The sequence below is a fragment of the Heloderma suspectum genome, chromosome 4, assembly GCF_057233095.1.
Source record: "Heloderma suspectum isolate Gila_16-S chromosome 4, 16-S_ref, whole genome shotgun sequence".
Taxonomy (NCBI): domain Eukaryota; kingdom Metazoa; phylum Chordata; class Lepidosauria; order Squamata; family Helodermatidae; genus Heloderma; species Heloderma suspectum.
In genome coordinates, this window is record NC_139461.1 from 266634582 (window position 1) to 266654990 (window position 20409).

A 20409-nucleotide genomic window follows, 5' to 3' on the forward strand; every position below is an offset into this window, starting at 1 on the left:
CGTTACAATGGACATTTAAACTTTTTAGAATAGGGAAAAACTGTGCAAAAGCCAGGAAACCCCCAAATGATTGGCAGTTGGGAGAAAGGGAGGTCCTTCTGGGGAACCCCAGAAGACCAGATTGGGACCCCAGGTTGCTGGACTTGGCCCACAGTCCTGAGATTCAACACCCCTCCTGTGGATACTGAGTCCGAGGGAGGGAGGGAGGAAGACAGCTGCTTTTGTTGCCACCACTTCATTGCTTAACTGTGGTGTCCTGCTTGCTGTTCTCCTCCAGCTCCATCAGCCCCCTATTTTATTTCTAAGAATAGTAAAAACATAATATGGTACAATAACATGTATAGAGCGGACCCATTTGTGTTCATAGTAGGATACGATGCCCTTTCCTTTTAACAAACACATTCATTTAGTTTTTTCCAAGCAAAAAACATCCAACTTGTCTCTCCTTTTGCTTGCTTGGTGCTAACAGTTTCCCCCACTGTTCCAATGTCCTTAAGAGCTATGCTATGTTCCCTACAGGTGCAGTCACTCAAGCAGGTGATGGCAGAGAAGGAGGCAGCCTTGGTAGCGAACCAGGATCAGCTGACCCAAGACCTGGAAGAATCTTGTGCTAGTGAGCAGCGTGTGAAGGACTCCATGCAGAGGCTGGAGGCTGAAGTGTCTCAGTTGCGCCTGAGCCTATGCAACACAGAGAGTCGGGCAGATGCGTTGGCAGCGGAATGTCAGCGCACTCGTTCAGCCCGCTGGGAAGCACAATCCCAGCTGAGCAAGCTACGCTCAGTTCTACACTACATGCTGTGTAACAGCCCTGAAGCCAAGTCAGAGCACAGAGGGCAAGGAGACGCAAATGTTTGGAGTTCATTGTCCCTTAGTGCAGGTGAGTCTGAGAAACAAGTGGACTTGCATTGTGCCCTTCACAAGCAGATGGTTGATTATGTGCAATAGCCTGCATCTTGCAAAAGGGGAACTAGATTTTTGTTCCTTGGTACGATGTATTGAAATGGCACATAGCCTTTCACCCTAATCCTGGTTTGTTTATTTATTTATTTGATTTATTAGCCGGTTATTTATCTAACCCCCTATTCATGTGCAGAGTGGCGGCCACTTCAGCATTCTCCACTAATATGCCCACTGCAGAGATTTTTAGGGCAGTCACATGGACTACAATCAAATGCCTTTATCAGACATTACAGATCAGATATTTTTGCATCCACAGAGCCTGACTTTGGGAGGAGGGTGCTACAGCATGTTCTCCCCCCGTCATAGTCTTGGCCACTGTGTTTTCTTTTTTCCCCACCCTAGGCATCAGGTTAGCTAGGGCACATCCCACTGTTGGATGCCTCCCTCACACCAAACCCAGAAAGGAACATTGGGCACTTACCTTGAATGTTCCTTCTGGTTAGGTATGACAGAGGCATCGAAGCCACACAATATTCTGACAGGGAGCTGAGTTACACATGGCTGGGCCAAACTCAAGTCATTCTCAACTTATCACTCCAACTTGTGCCAGGTCCACTTCTTATGGGGAGGCGAACATTCCTGTACTCTCCCTCTCCTTCCTTTCTCTCGTCACAGCTAAGGACTCCTCCAATTAGGCTCTGTCTCAAGATCAGGCACAAATGGAACTGGGGATGGAATCTGCTGGCACTGAGCTTAGAACAAAAATCTAGGTCACAGCTCCTTGCTTTTCCTCGACAGTAGGGGAATTAACCCACTGTTGGATGCCTCCATCCACCAAACCAGAAGGAACCTTCATGCTAAATGTCCAATGTTTTGTTCTACTCTGGTTTACTTGTATGTGAGCAGAACCCGCTGTGGAGTTGGGAACCCTTATAAAACAGGATCACATGGAGAGTGAACAGGAATACAACCCTTTTTCTGACCTTGCTGCTTAACCTAGCAAGGCTGGGGATGTTGGACACAGCACCAATGTACACGACTCCATAACCCTTAGGCATAATGTCTGAACAGAGCTTATATCAATGATATAAACTGCTGGTCAAGTAGCCCTTGCAAACATGTGGCACATGTCGAGCCATTGGCCATCTCAGATATAAAGGGTGGAATTGACCTTTCCTGAAACTGTTAATTGGAATAGTGAAGAGGAAAGAATAGAAGGATGCTGGATGGAGACAGAGCCAACGGTTAGTACAAAGGCTTGTATCCAGTGGTGTCATTCTACTAACGTAGAGCTTCTACCGCTTGTGGAAACCCCATTTTCATCCTTGCACAAGCGTCAGATACAGTACTTTGATTGTTCTTGCGCAAGCTTTTTCACAAGCGTTAGTGTAAAAACACCAGCTCTTATACTTTTTCCTCTAGTGCAATCTTGGATACAGCCCCAAAAGTCTTGAGGTTCATTTGCTGGACATATGTCACCCATTACAGAAACGTATCTTGTTACAGGACGGCACAAGTTTTGTGTAGAAGGGAAACCTACTGTGACCCTTAGTGAAGTCCTTTGGTGGGTTTCTGAGCCCTGTTGGGAAGAACAATTAAATATATAGTGATGTTGGCTCTTGAACTGCTTCTTGGGTAAATTCCTACAGTCTTTTCGGCCCCGGGTCAATACATTTTTATTTTCCCAGGCATTTTAATTGGTTTTATTACCTTTGTCTGCTCTACAGTTTTGTAGTTTTGTTGCCTCTCAGTTTATTTGTTTGTATGACTGATATTGTGTTGTCTTCATTATATTGTCTTTTTTATTATTATACACCACCCTGTGTATACATCCATTTGGATGGAGGGTGGTTTAGAGTTTTTTTTAAAGTAAGTAAATAAATAAAACCAGAAAGACAAGGTTGGGATGGCCAAGTTGGTGAAAGATTTGCAATGTATAGCAGGGATGGGGTGGGAACACAATAACCTATATATGGAATATTGCTTAAGATAAAACATAGGCTTGTATCCTACTTAGAGTAGACCGACTGAAATGAATGGAACTTGTGTTAGATGAACGTTGGATTGAACCCATTGGATACAACCCATAATGATAGTCCTAGGTCTAGCTATAAACATTTGCTATTGGGATCTTGGATTATTGTCAGTGTGGAAGCACTGACATCTTGTGGATTGTGTGGCTAATGCACTGGGTTTGATGATCAAATGATTACTTTGCGGGTGATTCAGGGCCAAAGTAGATGTTACAATAGTTAGGGGACTGTTGCTGCCCTGGGTTCCTTTACTTTCTTGTTCTTGGAACATCTAATACACATCATGTATGACCTGATGTCATTGTGCTGTACATCTCTCCATCTCCCCACCCTCTTCTTGTGTTAGATGTTACAAGAAAAAGAGCACAGCGACGTGGAACAGTAGCAGCTCCATATCTCTCATAGCATCTAGTTTGGCCTTCAGTGAAAGTTTCTTCTAGATTTCCCTTGTTTCTTTCCTGTCAATGACCCTTTGGCTAGATGCTGTTACAAAGGAGATTTATTTCTCCAGAACAGGATAATGAGATGGGATTGGCTCTGTCTCAGCTAAAGGACTTCCCCACAGAGGTTACAGCGGAGAGAGTGGCAGAAGCAATTCAAGAACTGCGGCAGGATCTGTGGCAGGCTCGCTTAGACCGGGTAACTGTTCCCCTCATTTTTAAAATAAGCGTGCCACTGTCCTCTCTTGGTATCTAAGTTGCGCTGAACTCTAGATATTTAAAAGGAAAGCCAGCAAAGTTTTCAAGTACATCGAAGCTTTCATCAGGCACAGATGGTCAACACAAAGTTAAAGGCAGTTAGGAACACTCAGCCACTCTATAAACCTCGATGTATCAGAGAAGTGGGCAACTTGTGGCCCTTCTGATGTTTTGGCCCACAACTCCCATCAGCCCTTGCCAGCATAGCCAGTGGTGAGGGATGATGGGAGTTGTAGGTCAAAAATCTGGAGGGCCATAAGTTGCCCACCCCAATGCAGTGCCTGCTATATGTTAAGCACTACATAAATAACAACTACCAGGACATTCTATTGCCTTGAATTTATTCTCTACTTGGTGTGTTTAGCAAATAAAACTCCTGCTTAGTTAATATAATAACAAATTCCTTATCTGTTCTCGGTTATACTAATGGTTCTATGTGACTGATTAGGAACAGAGATACAGATATGTCTTAAAAACAATTATTAGTTGTATCTATGTATCTGACTTTTTCACTGCTGTTGGGCAAAACCTATTGATCTGTGATTCAGCCAACATCTGCCTCTTTCATAACTATTCTTCTTAGTGCAAGTAGTTAATAACTGGATATGTAAGAACTTGAGCTGCATTTTCATTTTGCATTGACAAAACTATGCCCAGTGAAGACTCTGTGTGATACCTTCTGCCTGATTTTTTTTCTTTAAAACTGAGAGGAAGCTTGTGCCTAGCCAGTCTGAGTTCAACTGTCAAACCAAGAGGCTATCAGCATTAAACCCTGGAGTTTTAGTAGCAGTGCCATTTCCTGGGGAGGGAAGATAATTTATTTTTCCTTTATAGGCATTTATGACCTCTAGATTGCAGCTGGTGAAGCCTGCAATCTAGAGTAGAGAAAGGGTGGGTGGGGAGTGGCAGCTTTAGTCATTTTCCTGCCAGGCAGTTTTCCTCTCAAAGTTTCTCCCCACAGGACAAAAAGGTTTGGGGTCCTGGACCTCTTCTCCTACAGGAGGAAAGCACAAGGTGGCAATTTTTGAGAAGGAAAAAGCAGCTGGCAAGAAAAGGTTTAAGCATCCACTCCAGCCACCAAGCCTCCACTCAGTATTGCAGCCTCCAGTAGCTACTTTCTGTTTTAAAAACAAGCTGGAGTCCCTTACGCAGAGAACTCTGTATAATATGTAGTTTGGCCTGAAGAAAATGGATTTGTTGTTTTATTGTCCCAAGAGATCATTGGTCCTTCCCCCTTTTTATTGCGCTCTCCATTAGACTTCTATAGCACACATTGTAGCCCTTACTTTTCTCGCAGGATGAGATGAGGAAGAATTCTGAGAAACTGAAGCAAGAACTCATTGAAAATGAAGTGGAAAGGGACCGTCTCGGTGCCAAAGCCCAAGAGCTGCAAAAGTGGCTGAACCAAAGCCTGGAAGGTACAAATAGGATATCCATGAAACTTGCTATGTAGGGTTCTGAGATAAATTATACAGCAAGTGCTGGGTGTAATACAAGGAGGAACAAACCAGGAATCCAGCAGTGGCAGGAGACTGATTTGTTAAAACTAGACATCTATGGTGATTTTTAGAGAAAACCATTTCCAAAAGGTAGTTTCCATTGCAGGAGCCAGTAGCTCATTTTGGAGCCATTTTTCTCTAGACATTATCATAGATGTCCTGTTTGTTTTTTTCACTGTAGAAGAGTCCAATGCTCAAAATGTGTTTATTTATTTACAACATTTGTATTCCGCTCCACATCTAAACAGATTCCAGAACGGTGAAGAACAAGAGATTTTGGGATGGAGTTTTTTTCTAATTTGGATTAATAAGGGTGAAAACCTATGCATGTTTAGATAGAAAAAAGTCCTACTGAAGAACTTCTTTTTGTCTAAACATGCATAGGATTGTGCCCTAAATCAATCCCCTGCACATGTTAAATTCTTTATTTGTTTCTGTGTTGGTGATATCTCTTTGGTATGTGTGCTAACATATATGGAGGAAAACACATGCAGGAGAGAAGATGGGTGTAGAAACATGCACGCAGCAGACTGGATCCCAACAGAGAATTGGGGCCAAGAGCCAGGCTGGAGTAGGAGAAGATGCAAAAATGAAAAACACAAGCCAAGTTTTGCAAGTAGAAGGCAGGTGTATGGCAAATCTCAAGGAATCCGATACTTGATAATCTCTAAAGATTAAGCAGAGCACCTTCTAGGAGAAGAGGCATAAGAGCAGGCACAGGATGCAAGGTGTATCTATGACCACTGCAGCTGTTCAGGAAACAGTTTGTATGTTTGAGCCCTAGGAATCCTGACAATGCGGTCTCTTTCTGTAATGCGGCATGTACACCATAGAAGAAGTTGAGTCAGAAGCTTACTGATCTTAAAGCAGCATGGGTGTGATATGCAGCTGTAGACGTCTTATTTGAGGAGGGGATTGCGATGATTTACTCTCACATGTTGCTTTAGCTGCCTTGTAGAATGGCATCATTCAGACATCAGATGTGATGTCTGAATTGACAAACCACAGTTTATAATCAGCTGGCAAAGCAGAATCAGTATCCATATAATTTAAAGTAGGTTTGAAAACTATTGTTTGGCACATCTTGACATTCTGATTACAGCCATAGGTTTCCCTCTGGAAGCTCCTGCACATGGAGATAGGCGTGCAGTGCAGATTCAAAACAAAAGCAGACAGGCAGCTCTAATCATGTTTTTTTTTCTGATTTTTTGTTTGGAAGCTTAAACCATGGTTTGGATTTAAACTATGGTTAGTTCAATCCATGGTTTCACATGGTATCTGAGGTGACCCAGTGGCATAAACTCCCCCGCCCCCTTGCAACAGTGTTGAGAGCTGAGAACTGGATTCTTGTGTTCTGAAATATTTCTTGCATTCTGATTCACTAAATTCTTTGGAAAAGCAGTTCTCTTTGAAGTCACTTAGTTACCACTTCACCTCTTGTATCTTACATTAACTTATCAATAAATTGCCTGTTAGCTGTCATTTCTCCTTTTAGATTTAACCCAATCTCTGCCTTTAAGCTTCCAATTCCCTGCAAAGGACTTGAAAGTATCTACTTTACCTTCTCATTATAAGAAAAAAAAGTCACTGTTTTCTCTTTCTTTTCATATTTTCTCCATTTCAGAAAAAAATGTGGCAGAAGGCAAACGAGGCTCCCTAGAGTCTGCCTTGAAGGCAGAAGTAATTGCCTTCAAAGAAGAGAATGTGACTTTACGTGGGAAGGTGACCACTTTGGAGAAGACTCTTGAGAGTACAGAGAAACAACGAAAGGCTGTTTTGGTGAGCCTAGCAGATGGTTTGTAGAAGTCCAATAACGAGATTTTGGATTGGCCCTACAGAATATCTGATGGAGAGCACTACTCTCCTGGTTGTTACATGGCATCTAATTAGGGATTTTATTTATTTATCTGCATAATTACCAAACTAAAAAAAAGTGTTTATTTGGTCCACAGTGGAGGGGTGCCAAACATCTTTCAGCCAGAGGGCTGAATTCAATTTCAAGTGGTGAGCGGGGCCAAAAATACCAGCATATTTTAGCTTAAAGCTCTTCCTGCCAGTAACTAAGGACGGACATTTCAACAATTTAACATGGCCGGGGTGGGGGAAATGTACAAAAGCCAAGAAACCACTAAACAATTGGCAATTGAGCGGGTGACTTGTGGCCCTGAGGGTGGACACCCCTACCACAGACCTTTTCACGTATTAATACATAATTAGAACATAATTTATATCCCACACCTTCAGCATAAATTTATGTTCCCAGGGTAGCTAATAAAGTATTAAGAAAAATAAATACAATTAAACGTGAGAAAATAGTAAAGCATATAAGAGAGCAATCCTATGTCCCCTAGACAGAGTCTGGGGGCACCACAGGATACTTCGGATCCCTGGGTCCAAGGTCGGAGACAGCACTCCAACCTTGGACCAGGGGTTCAATTTCCCCATCCCCTCTCAGCTAGTGCAGAGAGAACCGCAAAGGTGACATCAGAGGGAAGGGAAAGGGGGCAGTTCTGTGGGCAGGGAGGGGAAGGGACTGGGGAAGTGGCAATACAAGCTATCCCCAGCCTCCATCCCTCCCCGTCCTCAGAGCCCTAGCTTAACGGCCAAAGGCAGAATGGGGGGAGAAGATTGCCTCTGTGCTGCTCCGGTTTTGCAGAGGATTTCTGTCAGACTCTGAGTTCAGAGGGTGACAGGAAACTTGATAGGATTGCGCCCTAAACTATCACAATAAACTAGTAGTGGTGCTATGATAGTGCAGCGTAGGGGTTGGCATCAGAGTAGGGCTGGGGATGTTCAGGTTCGAACTACATTCTGCCATAAATCTCACTATTTATTTTATTTTATTTAAAACATTTGTATCCCATTCTATATTGTTAATATCTCAGGGCCGCATACAGATAAAATCAATTTAAAGAGTCTAAAACAATAAGTAATTTTAACAGCTAAAAGCATATTAAACCATTAAACAAGCTAATACCAATTAAAATCTAAAACAGTTAAAACAGTGTGCAACTTTAGGGAATTCAATTGGTGAAAAGCCATGTTTTGGCACTGAAACGAAACCAATGTCTGTACCAGTCGGACCTCCAAAGGGAGGGCATTCCACAACCGGGGTGCCGTAGCAGAGAAGGCCCTCTCCCACGTCCCACCATAGTATATGTCTTGCACTGGTGGGACACGGAGGAGGGCTCCTCCAACAATCCTCAGGCAGGCATATATAGGGAGACACACTCCCTCAAATATCAAGGTCCCAAGCTGCTTAGGGCTTTAAATGTCATCACCAGCACCTTGAATTCTGACCGAAAGTGTATTAGCAGCCAGTGCAATTCCTTTAAAACTGGTGTTATATGATCTTGATGGGATGTTCTGGTCAACAGTCTAGCTGCTGCATTTTGCACTAGCTGCAATTTCCGAATCATCTTCAAGGGCAGCCCTACGTAAAGTATATTGCAGTAGTCTAATCAGGAAGTTAACAATGCATGCACTGCTGTGGCTAGGTTATCCCTGTCCAGGAAAGGCCATAGTTGACAGATCAGCCGAAGCTGGCCCCAAGTACTCCAGGCCACGGAGTCCACCTGGGGCTCCAGTTGCAGGGATGGATCTAGGAGTACTCCCAAGCTACGCACCTGCTCCTTCAGGGGGAGTGCAACCCCATCCAGGACAGGTCACTTACCTAATTCCCGGCCTTGGGAACCACCATTCCACAGAGCTTCCATCTTGTCAGCTCCAGTTTATTTGCCCTCATCCATCCAGCCCATTACAGCCTCTGGGCACTGGTCCAGCACCTTCACCGCCCGAGCTCACTCCGACAACAAGGTCACTAGGTGTTCTTGGGGCAGTCACTGGCTCTGAGCCTTGCCTACATTATAGAGTTGTTGTGAGAATAAAATAGAGGCGAAGCGGGGGGGAAGAACCATGTACACCACACTGAGCTCCTTGGAGGAAAGGTGAGATATAAATGTAATAAATAAATAAATAAAGTTGGCAGCTTAGAGGAGATTAAAAGTAGGGAATGTACTGTTCTATGCAGTGAGTCATTATTATGGGTTTCCCTTGTTTGTGTGAATGCAGCCCAAGGTTAGCGCCCGTCTCAGGGTCATCAAGGCAGGATCCTGCCACTTATGTCAGGACGATGTGAATGTATGCAGGTAAACCAGATCTGGTGGGATGTCATACCCCATGCAAGTCCATGGCTATGATGGGGGTTGCAAATTCCCCAGCTTACCCACTAGCCCTGCAAGGACCAGGCAAGCCCTGACATTTCACAGGTCTTCCAGCTTGGAAAAAAGGGTCTCTCCTTGAATTTTGCTTCCTAAAATGAGGTACAGAGTGTGCAAATACATCTTTCACACTATCAATTCCGTTCCTTCTAAGTTTCTTTTGCAAGAACCATGTCCTTTCTAGCCACAGTATCCTCTGCTTATGGTTAACGTGGTACCTATCTTCTACAGCTCATTTCATGCTTCCAGCTTGCACTGTGGAGACTGGATAAGTTTTGATAAGTGATTAATGTGTGGCAATAACAATTACTGCTGAAGAGTACAAAGAAGAAGTTATTGGCAAAAGTAGTCAAATTCAGAGAAGCATCACAGTGCCAGAGACTTCTATTATTCAGATTCTGATTTATAATTAGACTTTTAGGAGTAATAAAATGGAATTGCTTGTTCCATCTATTTCTCTGTTCTGGTTCAAAGGTTCTCCTCATTCAAATATTTTCATTCAGAACAAATATTCGCTGCCCTCTAGTGAGAATTTCAGAAGTTATGACCAGATAACTTGTCTATGCTTGGGAGTGAAACTGCTTTTGCAGACATTTTAGTTTAAAAAAGAGTGGTGACCAGTTTGTTTTTATACAATGCTTATATTTGAAATAATTCTGTTTCCTGTTAATAACATATCAAATAGTTAATGAGGAAAAAATAGAGGTAGTTTGGTGAACAACATGGCCTTGTGGGCCCCTTCCAACCCTACTATTCTATGATTCTATGATCAGGAGCTGGTTAAAAGTCACTTGCAGTCCACTTCTGCATGGGGCAACTACTGAGACTAAATTTTTCAGTAATTATTCTTGTTTTTCAGAATGAACGAGACACACTACAGATGGCTAAGGAAAAGATGGCATGGGAGCTAGACCTTTTTCGGGAATCAGTCAGAACTTCTGAGATTCGAGCAAATGCCATGGAAAAGATGAACCAGTCCCTGGAGCAAGAGCTTCAAACAACTCTCTCAACACTCAGAATTAAACATGAAGAAGTAGAAACTTTGCAGCAAGAAGCAGGCCTGGGAAGAGCTTTGCAAGAAAACCTGAATTGTCTAACCACTACGCTAGGAAAGAGAGATGAAGAAATAAAATCCCAGCTACAACAAATTGGGGATCTGGAGAGGCACAGAGAAGTGCAAAACGCTGCTGTAGAACATCTCACTAAAGAACTAGAAAAGCGAGGTCAAGAAACGGAATCTCAAAAAAGACAGATAGAAGAACTGAGAAAGGAAAATAACATGAAAAAGGCTGTTCTAGAGAGACTGAATCTAGATCTAGAAGAGATGCTTCAAACTATGAAATCTCAACAAGAAAAGATCCAAAAACTAGAGGAGGTGACGCAAAACCAGAGAACTATCATGGAAAGCTTGACTGTGAATCTAGAGGAAAAAGTCAAGGAAACTCGAATCAAGGAGGAACAAATCCAGATTCTGGAAGAGCATGAGTCATCACAAATTGGGGCTTTGCTGAAAGATCTCGGTGACTTAAAAATACAGCTGAGTGAAAAAGATTGGGAACTCACATCCCAAAAGCAGCTACTTCAAGAGCGGGAAGAACAGGGGAAAAAACGTGAAAAGACACTTCACACAAGCCTAGAACACATGAAGGCCATTCTGCGGGACAAAGAAAGGGAGGTAGAATCCCAGAGGGAACAGATAGCAAGTTTCCAGCAGGGTGAGGCTCAGAGGGAGGAGCATTTCCTTGAACTTCATGAGCAACTAAAACAGACGGCATTCATCCTGACCCAGAGAGATCAAGAGCTTGAGTCACAAAAGCAGCAAGTTAGAGAGATGGAAGGAGAAATGCAAACGGAACTAAAGGCTCTTCGTGAACTTACAGCAACAACACAGCAATCTTTGAAGGAAAAGAATACAGAGTTGGAGTTCCAAAGAAAACATGAAGAAGAAGTGGAGAGACAGATAAGAGCTCTACTTGGAGACGTCCAGTATAGCACAGCAATTCTGAAGGAGAGAGATGGTAGTGCAGAGTTTCAGAAAGAGCAAATAAAGCTGCATATGGAACAAGAGCTACAGGAAACAACTTTTGATATGCTGGAACAGCTCAAAGTGGTATTAAGGGGGACGGAGCAAGAAATGGAGTTCCTGAAAAGGCAGAAAGAAGAACATGAGGAAGAGAAAGAAAGACTATTCAGAGAAATGCAAACAAATCTTCAAGAAGCAAAACAAGCTTTGAGAAATGGAGAGAGGCGACTTGAGTCATTAAAGGAGGAGAACAGCCAACTTCAGCAACAAGAGAAAAAAGCAGTAGCAGAGACAAAATCTGTCTTGGAGAAACTGGAGTTCACCAGATCTTCTCTTGAAGACAGAAACAAGGAGACAGAATCATTACAAGGGCATATCAAGGAACTCTCACAACAGAAGGAGCAGGAACAGAATAGGGTTGAAAGCCTACAACAGCATCTGGCTAGGATTAACCAATTAATGACAGAGAAGGAAGAAGAGCTTCTCAAGCAGGCAAAGCAAATTAGCACTTACCAGGCTAAAGTGCAAGCCACACTGGCAGAATTACAGACATGCCAGAATCGGGCAAGCCACTTGGAAGGGATAATTAAAAAGAGAGAACAAGAGAGTGAGAGAGATCTCCTGAAACTCCAACACAAACATGAGCAGATAAAAGAGGATGAAAAACTTTCCAGAGAAAAAGAGGAATTTCTAGAAGAAGGGCAGAAAGAAAGGGAGAAAGAGATGAAAACTCGATATGAGAGAGGGCAAAAGCAAATGGAAGATGAGATTAAGGTACTTCAGGAGAATATACAGCATCTCCAATATGTGCTGAAGAAAAAGGATGAGGAGGGTGAATGGCAGAGAGAGAAAGTTGAGCAGCTGGAAGAGAGAGTCAGGGGCAAAGAGAAGGAATTGCTAACCTACAGTGAACAGCTGAAGGAAATCATCTCACCTCTGAGACTTCAAGATAGCGAAGAGGACAACTTACAGAGCCATATACAAAGACTTCTCATGTGGAAGGAAGAGAAGACAGCCAAGAGCATGGCTCTTCAGGAAAAAGACCAGCAGCTGGAATGGCAAAAAGAAAAAATTCAACACTTGGAAGATGAGAACAGAGTAAATAGACAGGAATTGGATCATGTGACATCTGTTTTGAAACAGACAGAGAGTGGAGAGATAGAATGGAGAGAGAGAGCCCAGAAATTGGGTCTGTCTCTAGCCCAGAGTGAAGAGGCCCTGAGGGTCCTGCGGGAGGAAATGGCTATCGCACAGAATATGGTTTCGGAAAGGGACAGGGACAGGCTTCATCTTCAGGTAAGCACTTTGGTGCTTCTGTTTTAAAAAGCTGGCAAGTTGTTGCAATATGACAGAATTAGTCAGCATGCTGTAGAAAGCACTTCTGCGGTAAGGTTTTATTATGTCATGGCAAGACTATGCCTGTCCTGTTGTTGACTTCAGAAGTATCCCACTTCATAGTGTGAAACTGGTGTAAAATGGGATTTAACTGGATTCTAGGATATAAATAATAAGATGAAGCAGGAAGGAAAAAAACCTGTAAGTGACTGTGAGCTTGACACTGTCATTACACTTAATTCACACGTGCATAAATCTCTCCATAGTCATAACCTCTCTGTGGAGTTTAGGGGAATACTCCAGCACTTATGTGACTAATAGTACTGCTTTTTGTTCCACAGGAACAGCTGGATACAGCTTTCAGAGCTCTGGAGGAAGAGAGACGTAGCACTAAAGCTCTGGCAGGAGAAGTGGGCCTGCTACCCCGAGAAAATACTATGCCAGAGAGATGGCATCAAGAGGCTGGAGAAGTAAGATCAAGGAACAGATAGGAAGGATACTAGACTAGAGCATTGGGTATCTGTGATGTAGAAAGGGGAGTTTTTGAGTGTGTCTTCCAATGTCTAGCTTAGGGGACCAGTTGCCTGGTTCTCACATTTCCAGCAGCAACTCTAGAGGAAAGAGGGAAACTTCTCCAGAAAAAGGAAGGGCAGTGCACTGCCCATGGAGCAAAATCTCCATTATTCCTGGTGGCTGTCTATATATGCTGCTTCCATCCTCTGGTTTCTTCCTTTTTGTGGTCCCTGCTTACCCAGCGCTGTTTTCTGCATCACGCAGGCTACAAGAAAAGAGGGAGAGCTGATGTGGTTGGCTGAAAGGAGATGCTTGTACAGGCGCCTCCAGCTTTTGCAGCAAGCTGTTGCCAGATTGGAGAATGATAAATATGGTCTAGAGCAGCGCAATACCCAGCTTAGAGATGCACTCGAGCAGGTGAGTTTCCTTCTGAGGGAAAAATCCAAACAACAAAATCAGCATTATTTTCTTTCCTTCCCCATTCCTTAGTGCAGTCTGAACATACCTGTTATACTTGTTGTGCATCCTTATAGATAGTGACCCGGTTCGCATGATCAAAACAAGCCACTGTGGCTTACTTAATTCCCAGGCAGCTTGTTTAAATTGGTGTTGCATGTTGGGCTCCATTAGCCTAATTACCTGCCTGGACATGGCTTGTCATGTCGTCTGAACCTGGGCGGCATGGCTTGTTTGAGGGGGAAACATCCCCCAAATAACCCATGGCCTGTTGTTGGGTTGTTCAGTTGTGTGAACTGGCCCACTAGAACAGTGTCTGCTCCCTGATTCCTCTGGTGCAAACCAGTCTGCCTTTACTGATTTCATGGGCTGGTCCTTTTTTAATTTTCTCCCACACTCCCTGTCTTCAGAGATCCAGTGCTTTCCAGGACACCAGTGCCCCATTCAGCCTATTCTGCTGTGGTACTTGGAGTAGTTCACTTTCACAGCTGGCAATGTTCTTGTCACAGATTGCTAAGCCCTCCCACTAAGTAATGAGGCAACAGAGACTCACTGTGCAATCCACAAAAGCTTTATTCAGTTAACAGCACCTCTTCACAGCTGTAGTATTATGCCGAATTAGCTAAACAAAGCAAGACCATTGCCTGTTAACTCAAATGGATGATTTCCCACCATGCCCAGGCTTTTACTGAGGGCGGGTCCTCCTGACTCAACTTCTGATGGGCAGTCAATCTGGTGGACTGCCTGCCACCTCTTCTCAACTCCGCCCACTTAACTCTGCACCAAACTCTGGTGTCTGTTTGTTCCGGTGCTCCCCCATGCCCAACAAAGGGTGAGTTCCCATGGAGAGGGGGGGATGATGGTCTCTGAACCTGAGCCTCCTGTTCAGCAAGCCCCTGGGAAGATTCATCCATGACTCCTGGGTAGTGTTGAGGAATTTCCTCCTCTGCTCCCTGTCTTGGCTGGGCTTCCAGCTCTGCCTCTGAATCTGACTCAGAGTCCAAAACCAAACCAGGAGCTTGGGCCCAATCCTGACAATTCTTCTACTTTTCTCCTTTTGTCCTGAGCCCCACTGTTATCATCTGCCCTATTGGTATCCTCTTCCCCACTCTTCTCTTGAATGCAGGTAGAACGTGAACGGAGGAGACTGAAAAGGAGTCGTGGAGACTTTTCTCTGAGTTTTGGAGACTCCCAGGCTGACTCTGGCCCAGAAAAGATTCCATCCTTTGCCAAGGTCTGAATTCTTGCATTTTCTGAAATCACTTGAACACATCCATAATATTTCTTCATCTAGATCTGGGGTACACAACCGTTTTGGCCCTGAAGGCCACATTGGGCAGTGCCAGGGGGCTGCATATGTGTGCATGTGCAAGCCTGGGATTTCTCTTGCTAGCACTAGCTCTAGCAAGGGAAACACTTCTCGTAGCTCCAGTTTCTCATCAGAGATAAACAAGAGATTCCCTCGCAAGTGCTAGCTATGGGAACCCCAGGCTTTTCATAGCTAGCACTAGTGCTCGCAGGGGAATCTTTTCTCTTACCTCCAAACTTCATGAGAGAGTGTTTGGCCCAGAAAACACCAGGCAGTGCCCCTGTAGTTTCTTCGGCAGCGGTGACAAATGCAGGGGGGTTCTGGTGGGTCCTTTGCAGCCCATACTTTTTGCACCCTTGTTCTAGATATTAGCATGCTGATATTACTACATTGGATTTAAGTGATGTTCACAAATTGCTGTCTTGGGTTGTCCTTGAATAAATGGGAGAACAATTAAGTTATACAGATGCTTTTCTCTTCTTAAGTAGTCAGCTTTTTGAAAATAAGGGGTGATTGAATCTTGTCCTTTTCCTTTCCTCCCCCCCACCTTATCTAGGAAGAAACCCAGATTCTCCATAAGCAGCTGGCAGAGTTACAAAAACAGGTGAGTGGTTCACATCTGGAGCTCACTGAAGCTCTTAGAACTATCTGCTGCTTCCTCCACCTCTGAAGAAGTGCATCTCCATGCTGGCTGACCTCCTGCAGAGGTTCACTGACAGTGCAATCCTATGTATGTCTCCTGGAAAGTAAATCCCATGGAGTTCAGTGGGACTTACTGCCGTGTAAATGTATATAGGATTGCAGCCTGAGGCATGTTGCAATTAATAGCTTCCAGGGAAGTCTTTAAAGGGGAGAGTTGTGTGCCTTTTAAAAAAATCTTTTGAAACCTTATTGTCCCGCCTATATTTTTAAGTTCATGGTAGAGCATGTCACTCTAGTTTTGTTCTTGGATGTTACTATATGTGTGCAAAATGTTTATATACAAGGAGAGAGCAATCCTATGGTCTTTGAAGAGCATCTCAAGGACCATAGGATTTTTCAGATTCCTTTTCCTGAAGCCGTAGAACACTGCTACAGCCTCAGAAGGGGGATTCCAAAATCTGATCCCTCTCCACACTTCCTCGCAGCAGCCCTGGAAAGAACTGCAGTGCCTGCTTTCTGCGGTTGCAAAAGTGGCCTCAGAGGACCTCGGAGAGGTCAGAAAGGGGGTGTTCCGAGGAGAGGACAGGATGTGAAAGATCCTATGGCCTCTCCAGCCCCACCACCGCCCCTAGCAGCACAACTCCTCAGAGGCCTGTATAGTGGAAAACGAAACAAAAGGAAAGAGGAGAGGTGAAAATTCCCTCCGTTGCTCCTCCCACATTGCTGGCAGCAGTCCAGCAGAGCACTGGATACTCCGAAGCCTCCAAGTTCAGAGGCTTCCTTCTAATGGGGGCACCACCCATAGGATTGCACCCTAACTTACTGTGCAAACTTTGAAAAGCATTAGAAATGGTACATAATAAACCTGGAAGATAGAGAATGTAGTTTGTATGAGTCCAAAGGTGTTCCTTGCTGAGATCCAGAAGTCTAGAAAATAAGATCTTTGGGGGAGGGGGGGATATGCTAGTTCTTGATGTTATTTTTTCCCTCCTTAGGTTTCTGTTCTACAAAAGCAGCTAACACTAGAATGGAAGCAGAAGCGGGATTATATTGACTGCTGTGCCAAGACAAACCGGGAGCTTTCAGGCTTACATCAAGAGCTCTCAGATTCTTTAGCTGCTGTGGCTAGGGAGCCTGAGGCTACTATTCTGGAATCAGAGACCCGGAAGCTCGATGAAACCCTGAACCACAGCTTGGCATTGACAGTGGTAGGCTGGGATGGCCTCTTGCCTGGAAAACACCCAGTAAGCTCAACACCCAAAACAATCCAGCAGAAGGCTTCAAGGTAGCATGGAGGAGGTAGCAGGAGCCAGAAACTGCTGAGGTCAGGCCACTAAATCTGCAGCTAACAGGAGCTTCTTCAGTCAGTGTAAATTTCAACCGTATTGAACTGCAAATAGTGTCCTTTTTAATGATTTGTGTGCTGGAGCCTTCCCCTTGCTCAGCTGGGCCTTGACTTCTAAGACCCATCCTGCCAACTTTTATCCTTTGGAACATAATTCCACATTGTTCAGATCCAATGAACATCATGTGAATACAGGCTGTGAAATAACAAGAGCAGCTGTTGGGCTACATATTAAATGGCTGAAGATGTGTATTGTGTCACAGAACAGAACTCTGAGCCAAGGCATGAGAACCAAAGCAAAAGAGAATTGCTTATAACTGTTGAATTTCTGGTGGGAAGATATAAGTTCATTACAGAAATTGAGTCCTGGGAGAGACGGAGCTCACTGAAAATATTTCTAGCCAGTTTTTTGCATAGAGACTCAGGACAGAATGATGCGGGAGGGAGGGGTCCCAACCGAAAGAGTAAGGTGAATTCCTTAATGTTCGTATTGGGTAACAAGATGTCTCTTTCAGTTTTGATGCCTCATCCCGTTATAAACTGCTGCCCAGCAACTTACTGTAAAATATCTCCAAAATTATTTTTTAAATATTTTTGTACTAAAATGTTTTCTTAATATTTATAATAAATATATTTGTTTCAACTCTTCTCAGTTTCTCCTTTTTGCTCACATACCCTTCCACATTAAACTTGCCCATTTTTCTTGATCTTCTACTTTTCCATGTTCATTTACATTTCAATTCATGTGGCAAAAATAAAGAACCCCACCCCAATGTCTTCTCTGTAATAGATTTTCCCACATATCCTGATGGCTACTCTGTCAAGAATGTTTTCTTTAATCTCACAATGCAACCCCTGCAAGTCGCACATAGTTAACTTACCAAGTGATCTGAATTGGTTATGGGGGAGGGGATGGAAGGGAGTACTGCACAGGTACTCTGTGTACAACGGTAAGAACAGACCACGGAACAACGGACTGGTTTAAGATTGGGAAAGGATACGGCGGGGTTGTATACACTCACCCTACCTATTCAACCTGTACGCAGAACACATCATGCGACGTGCTGGGCTTGATGAAGCCAAGGCTGGAGTTAAAATCACTGGAAGAAACATTAACAATCTCAGCTATGCAGATGATACCACTTTGATGGCTGAAAGCGAGGAGGAGCTGAGGAGCCTCATGACGAAGGTGAAAGAAGAAAGTGCAAAAGCTGGGTTGCAGTTAAACCTCAAAAAAGCCAAGATTATGGCAACCAGCTTGATTGATAACTGGCAAATAGAGGGAGAAAACATGGAGGCAGTGACAGACTTTGTCTTTCTAGGTGCAAAGATTACTGCAGACGCTGACTGCAGCCAGGAAATCAGAAGATGTTTACTTCTTGGGAGGAGAGCAATGACAAATCTTGATAAAATAGTGAAGAGCAGAGACATCACACTGACAACAAAGGTCTGCATAGTTAAAGCAGTGGTATTCCCTGTAGTAACCTATGGCTGTGAGAGCTGGACCATAAGGGAGGCGAAGGAACACAGATGCTTTTGCACTGTGGTGCTGGAGGAAAATTCTGAGTGCTTTGGACTGCAAGAGGATCAAACCAGTCCATACTCCAGGAAATAAAGCCAGACTGCTCACTTGAGGGAATGATATTAAAGGCAAAACTGAAGTACTTTGGCCAAGTAATGAGAAGACAGGACACCCTGGAGAAGATGCTGATGCTAGGGAAAGTGGAAGGCAAAAGGAAAAGGGGCCGACCAAGGGCAAGATGGGTGGATGATATTCTGGAGGTGACGGACTCAGGCTTGAGGGAGCTGGGGGTAGTGACGGCCGACAGGAAGCTCTGGCATGGGCTGGTCCATGAAGTCACGAGGAGTCGGAAGCAACTGAGCGAATAAACAACTTTGTGTGCATGTCTGTGCATTTACATATGTGTGCACTGCAATCCAAATGTATCTGCTCCCTACTCAGAAGTCTAATTTCTAGAGATGGTAGAAGAGAGCACTGAAACCTGAATAACTTTAGTCTACCTGAGTACACCAAGGATAAGGCTATCGATAGCTATTAGTCATGGTGGCTTCATCACCATGGCATCCAGTGTCACAGGCGGTATGCCTCTCAATACCAGTTGCTGGTGACCGACTTTTCTCCTGCTTGTGGTCTTTCCAAAGATACCTAGTTGGCCACTGTGGGAATAGAATGGTGGACTAGATAGGCCTTTGGCCTGATCCAACATAGCTCTTATATACTGGCTTTAAACGGCCTGGGCTTCAGTGAGTATGGGATAATTTTTAATGTTTTCCATTATGGCATGTTGTAATTTTCTTGTATTTTCAAATTGCTCACCCACCCAAGAGGGGCTGGTTAGGAAACATAATAAAATAGCAGCACAAGTGTTGTCATATCTTCTAGATAGCAGGTACATCTTACGGCCAAGTTTGTTCATTAAAAAAAATCTGACAGGTAGTGACTAGGTGGGATTGTTAAGGGCGCAATCCTATGAGTTGCGCCCTGAGTACTCGTAAGCTCCCAAACTCAGAGGCTTACGAGTATCCTATGCAGAGGGAGGTGCCTCATTTTAGCTAGATGGGCGATTTTGCCCGTCCAGCGGAGGCTTCGGGGGGGGGGGGAAGGAGGCTGGAGTGGCCATACGAAAGATCGTAGGAATGCCACTCTGGTCTCCACCCTTCCCTCAGGAACACCCCCTTCGCCCTGTCTCTGCGCTCCATTTTACGAACATGGAGAAATAGCCAGCACAGTTCTCTCCAGGCCAGCTAGGAGGGGGAGGGGACAGGGAGCATGGTTTCCTGCCTCCAAGCTTGGAGCCCTGTCTATAAGCCCAGATGTTGTCTAGGGGACATAGGATTGCTTCCTAAAGCGCAATTTAATAATCCTGATTATTGTACAAAAGGTTGGTACAGCATTTGTTGTTCAGTCGTTCAGTCGTGTCCGACTCTTCATGACCCCATGGACCATAACACGCCAGGCCTTCCTGTCCTTTGGTACAGTATACTGGATGTTATTTAGTACACTAATAACACTAATATATGGTAGGGCTGTTGTACCTCTCTCAATATCAGCCCTACCTCACAATTATCCTCCCCCAACCTGGAATTACAGACATTTTCCACCCAAAATTTCATTGAATGGTTTTAGGGTCCAGTGAGGTTTATATAGGGCATGTAAGCAGGAAATGTATTGTTTTATTGTCTATACATAAACCACTCCAGGAACCTTTTAGCCTGAGTAGCAGGATAAAAGATAGCATAAATAAAAGGTAGCAACAAAGGATGGAGTTCCTTTTGTTTCTAAAGCGGGTTTTATTTCATGTGAAAGGTTAATTTTATTCATTTGCTTTTAATTTTTCTATGAGCTCATAAGATTGAAACCATTTTGCAAGCTGGGGGAGCCAAGTCTGAGAGAAAATACCCTTCGTGTAGGCAG

General features: G+C 44.0%; 1 protein-coding gene across 2 annotated transcripts in view; it reads left to right on the forward strand.

Moving 5' to 3' along the window:
• Positions 1-17616, forward strand: part of CEP250 (centrosomal protein 250) — a 51739-nt gene extending 34123 nt beyond the window's left edge. For both annotated transcript variants that reach the window (XM_084853698.1, XM_084853697.1), the window contains exons 24-33: positions 520-877; positions 3445-3572; positions 4929-5049; positions 6755-6909; positions 10210-12669; positions 13050-13178; positions 13486-13638; positions 14804-14911; positions 15543-15590; positions 16624-17616. In XM_084853698.1, the coding sequence (XP_084709824.1) occupies positions 520-877; positions 3445-3572; positions 4929-5049; positions 6755-6909; positions 10210-12669; positions 13050-13178; positions 13486-13638; positions 14804-14911; positions 15543-15590; positions 16624-16917 (3954 nt within the window). In that variant the 3' untranslated portion in view covers positions 16918-17616. The remainder of the gene's footprint in view (positions 1-519; positions 878-3444; positions 3573-4928; positions 5050-6754; positions 6910-10209; positions 12670-13049; positions 13179-13485; positions 13639-14803; positions 14912-15542; positions 15591-16623) is intronic.
• Positions 17617-20409: the final 2793 nt, after the last annotated feature.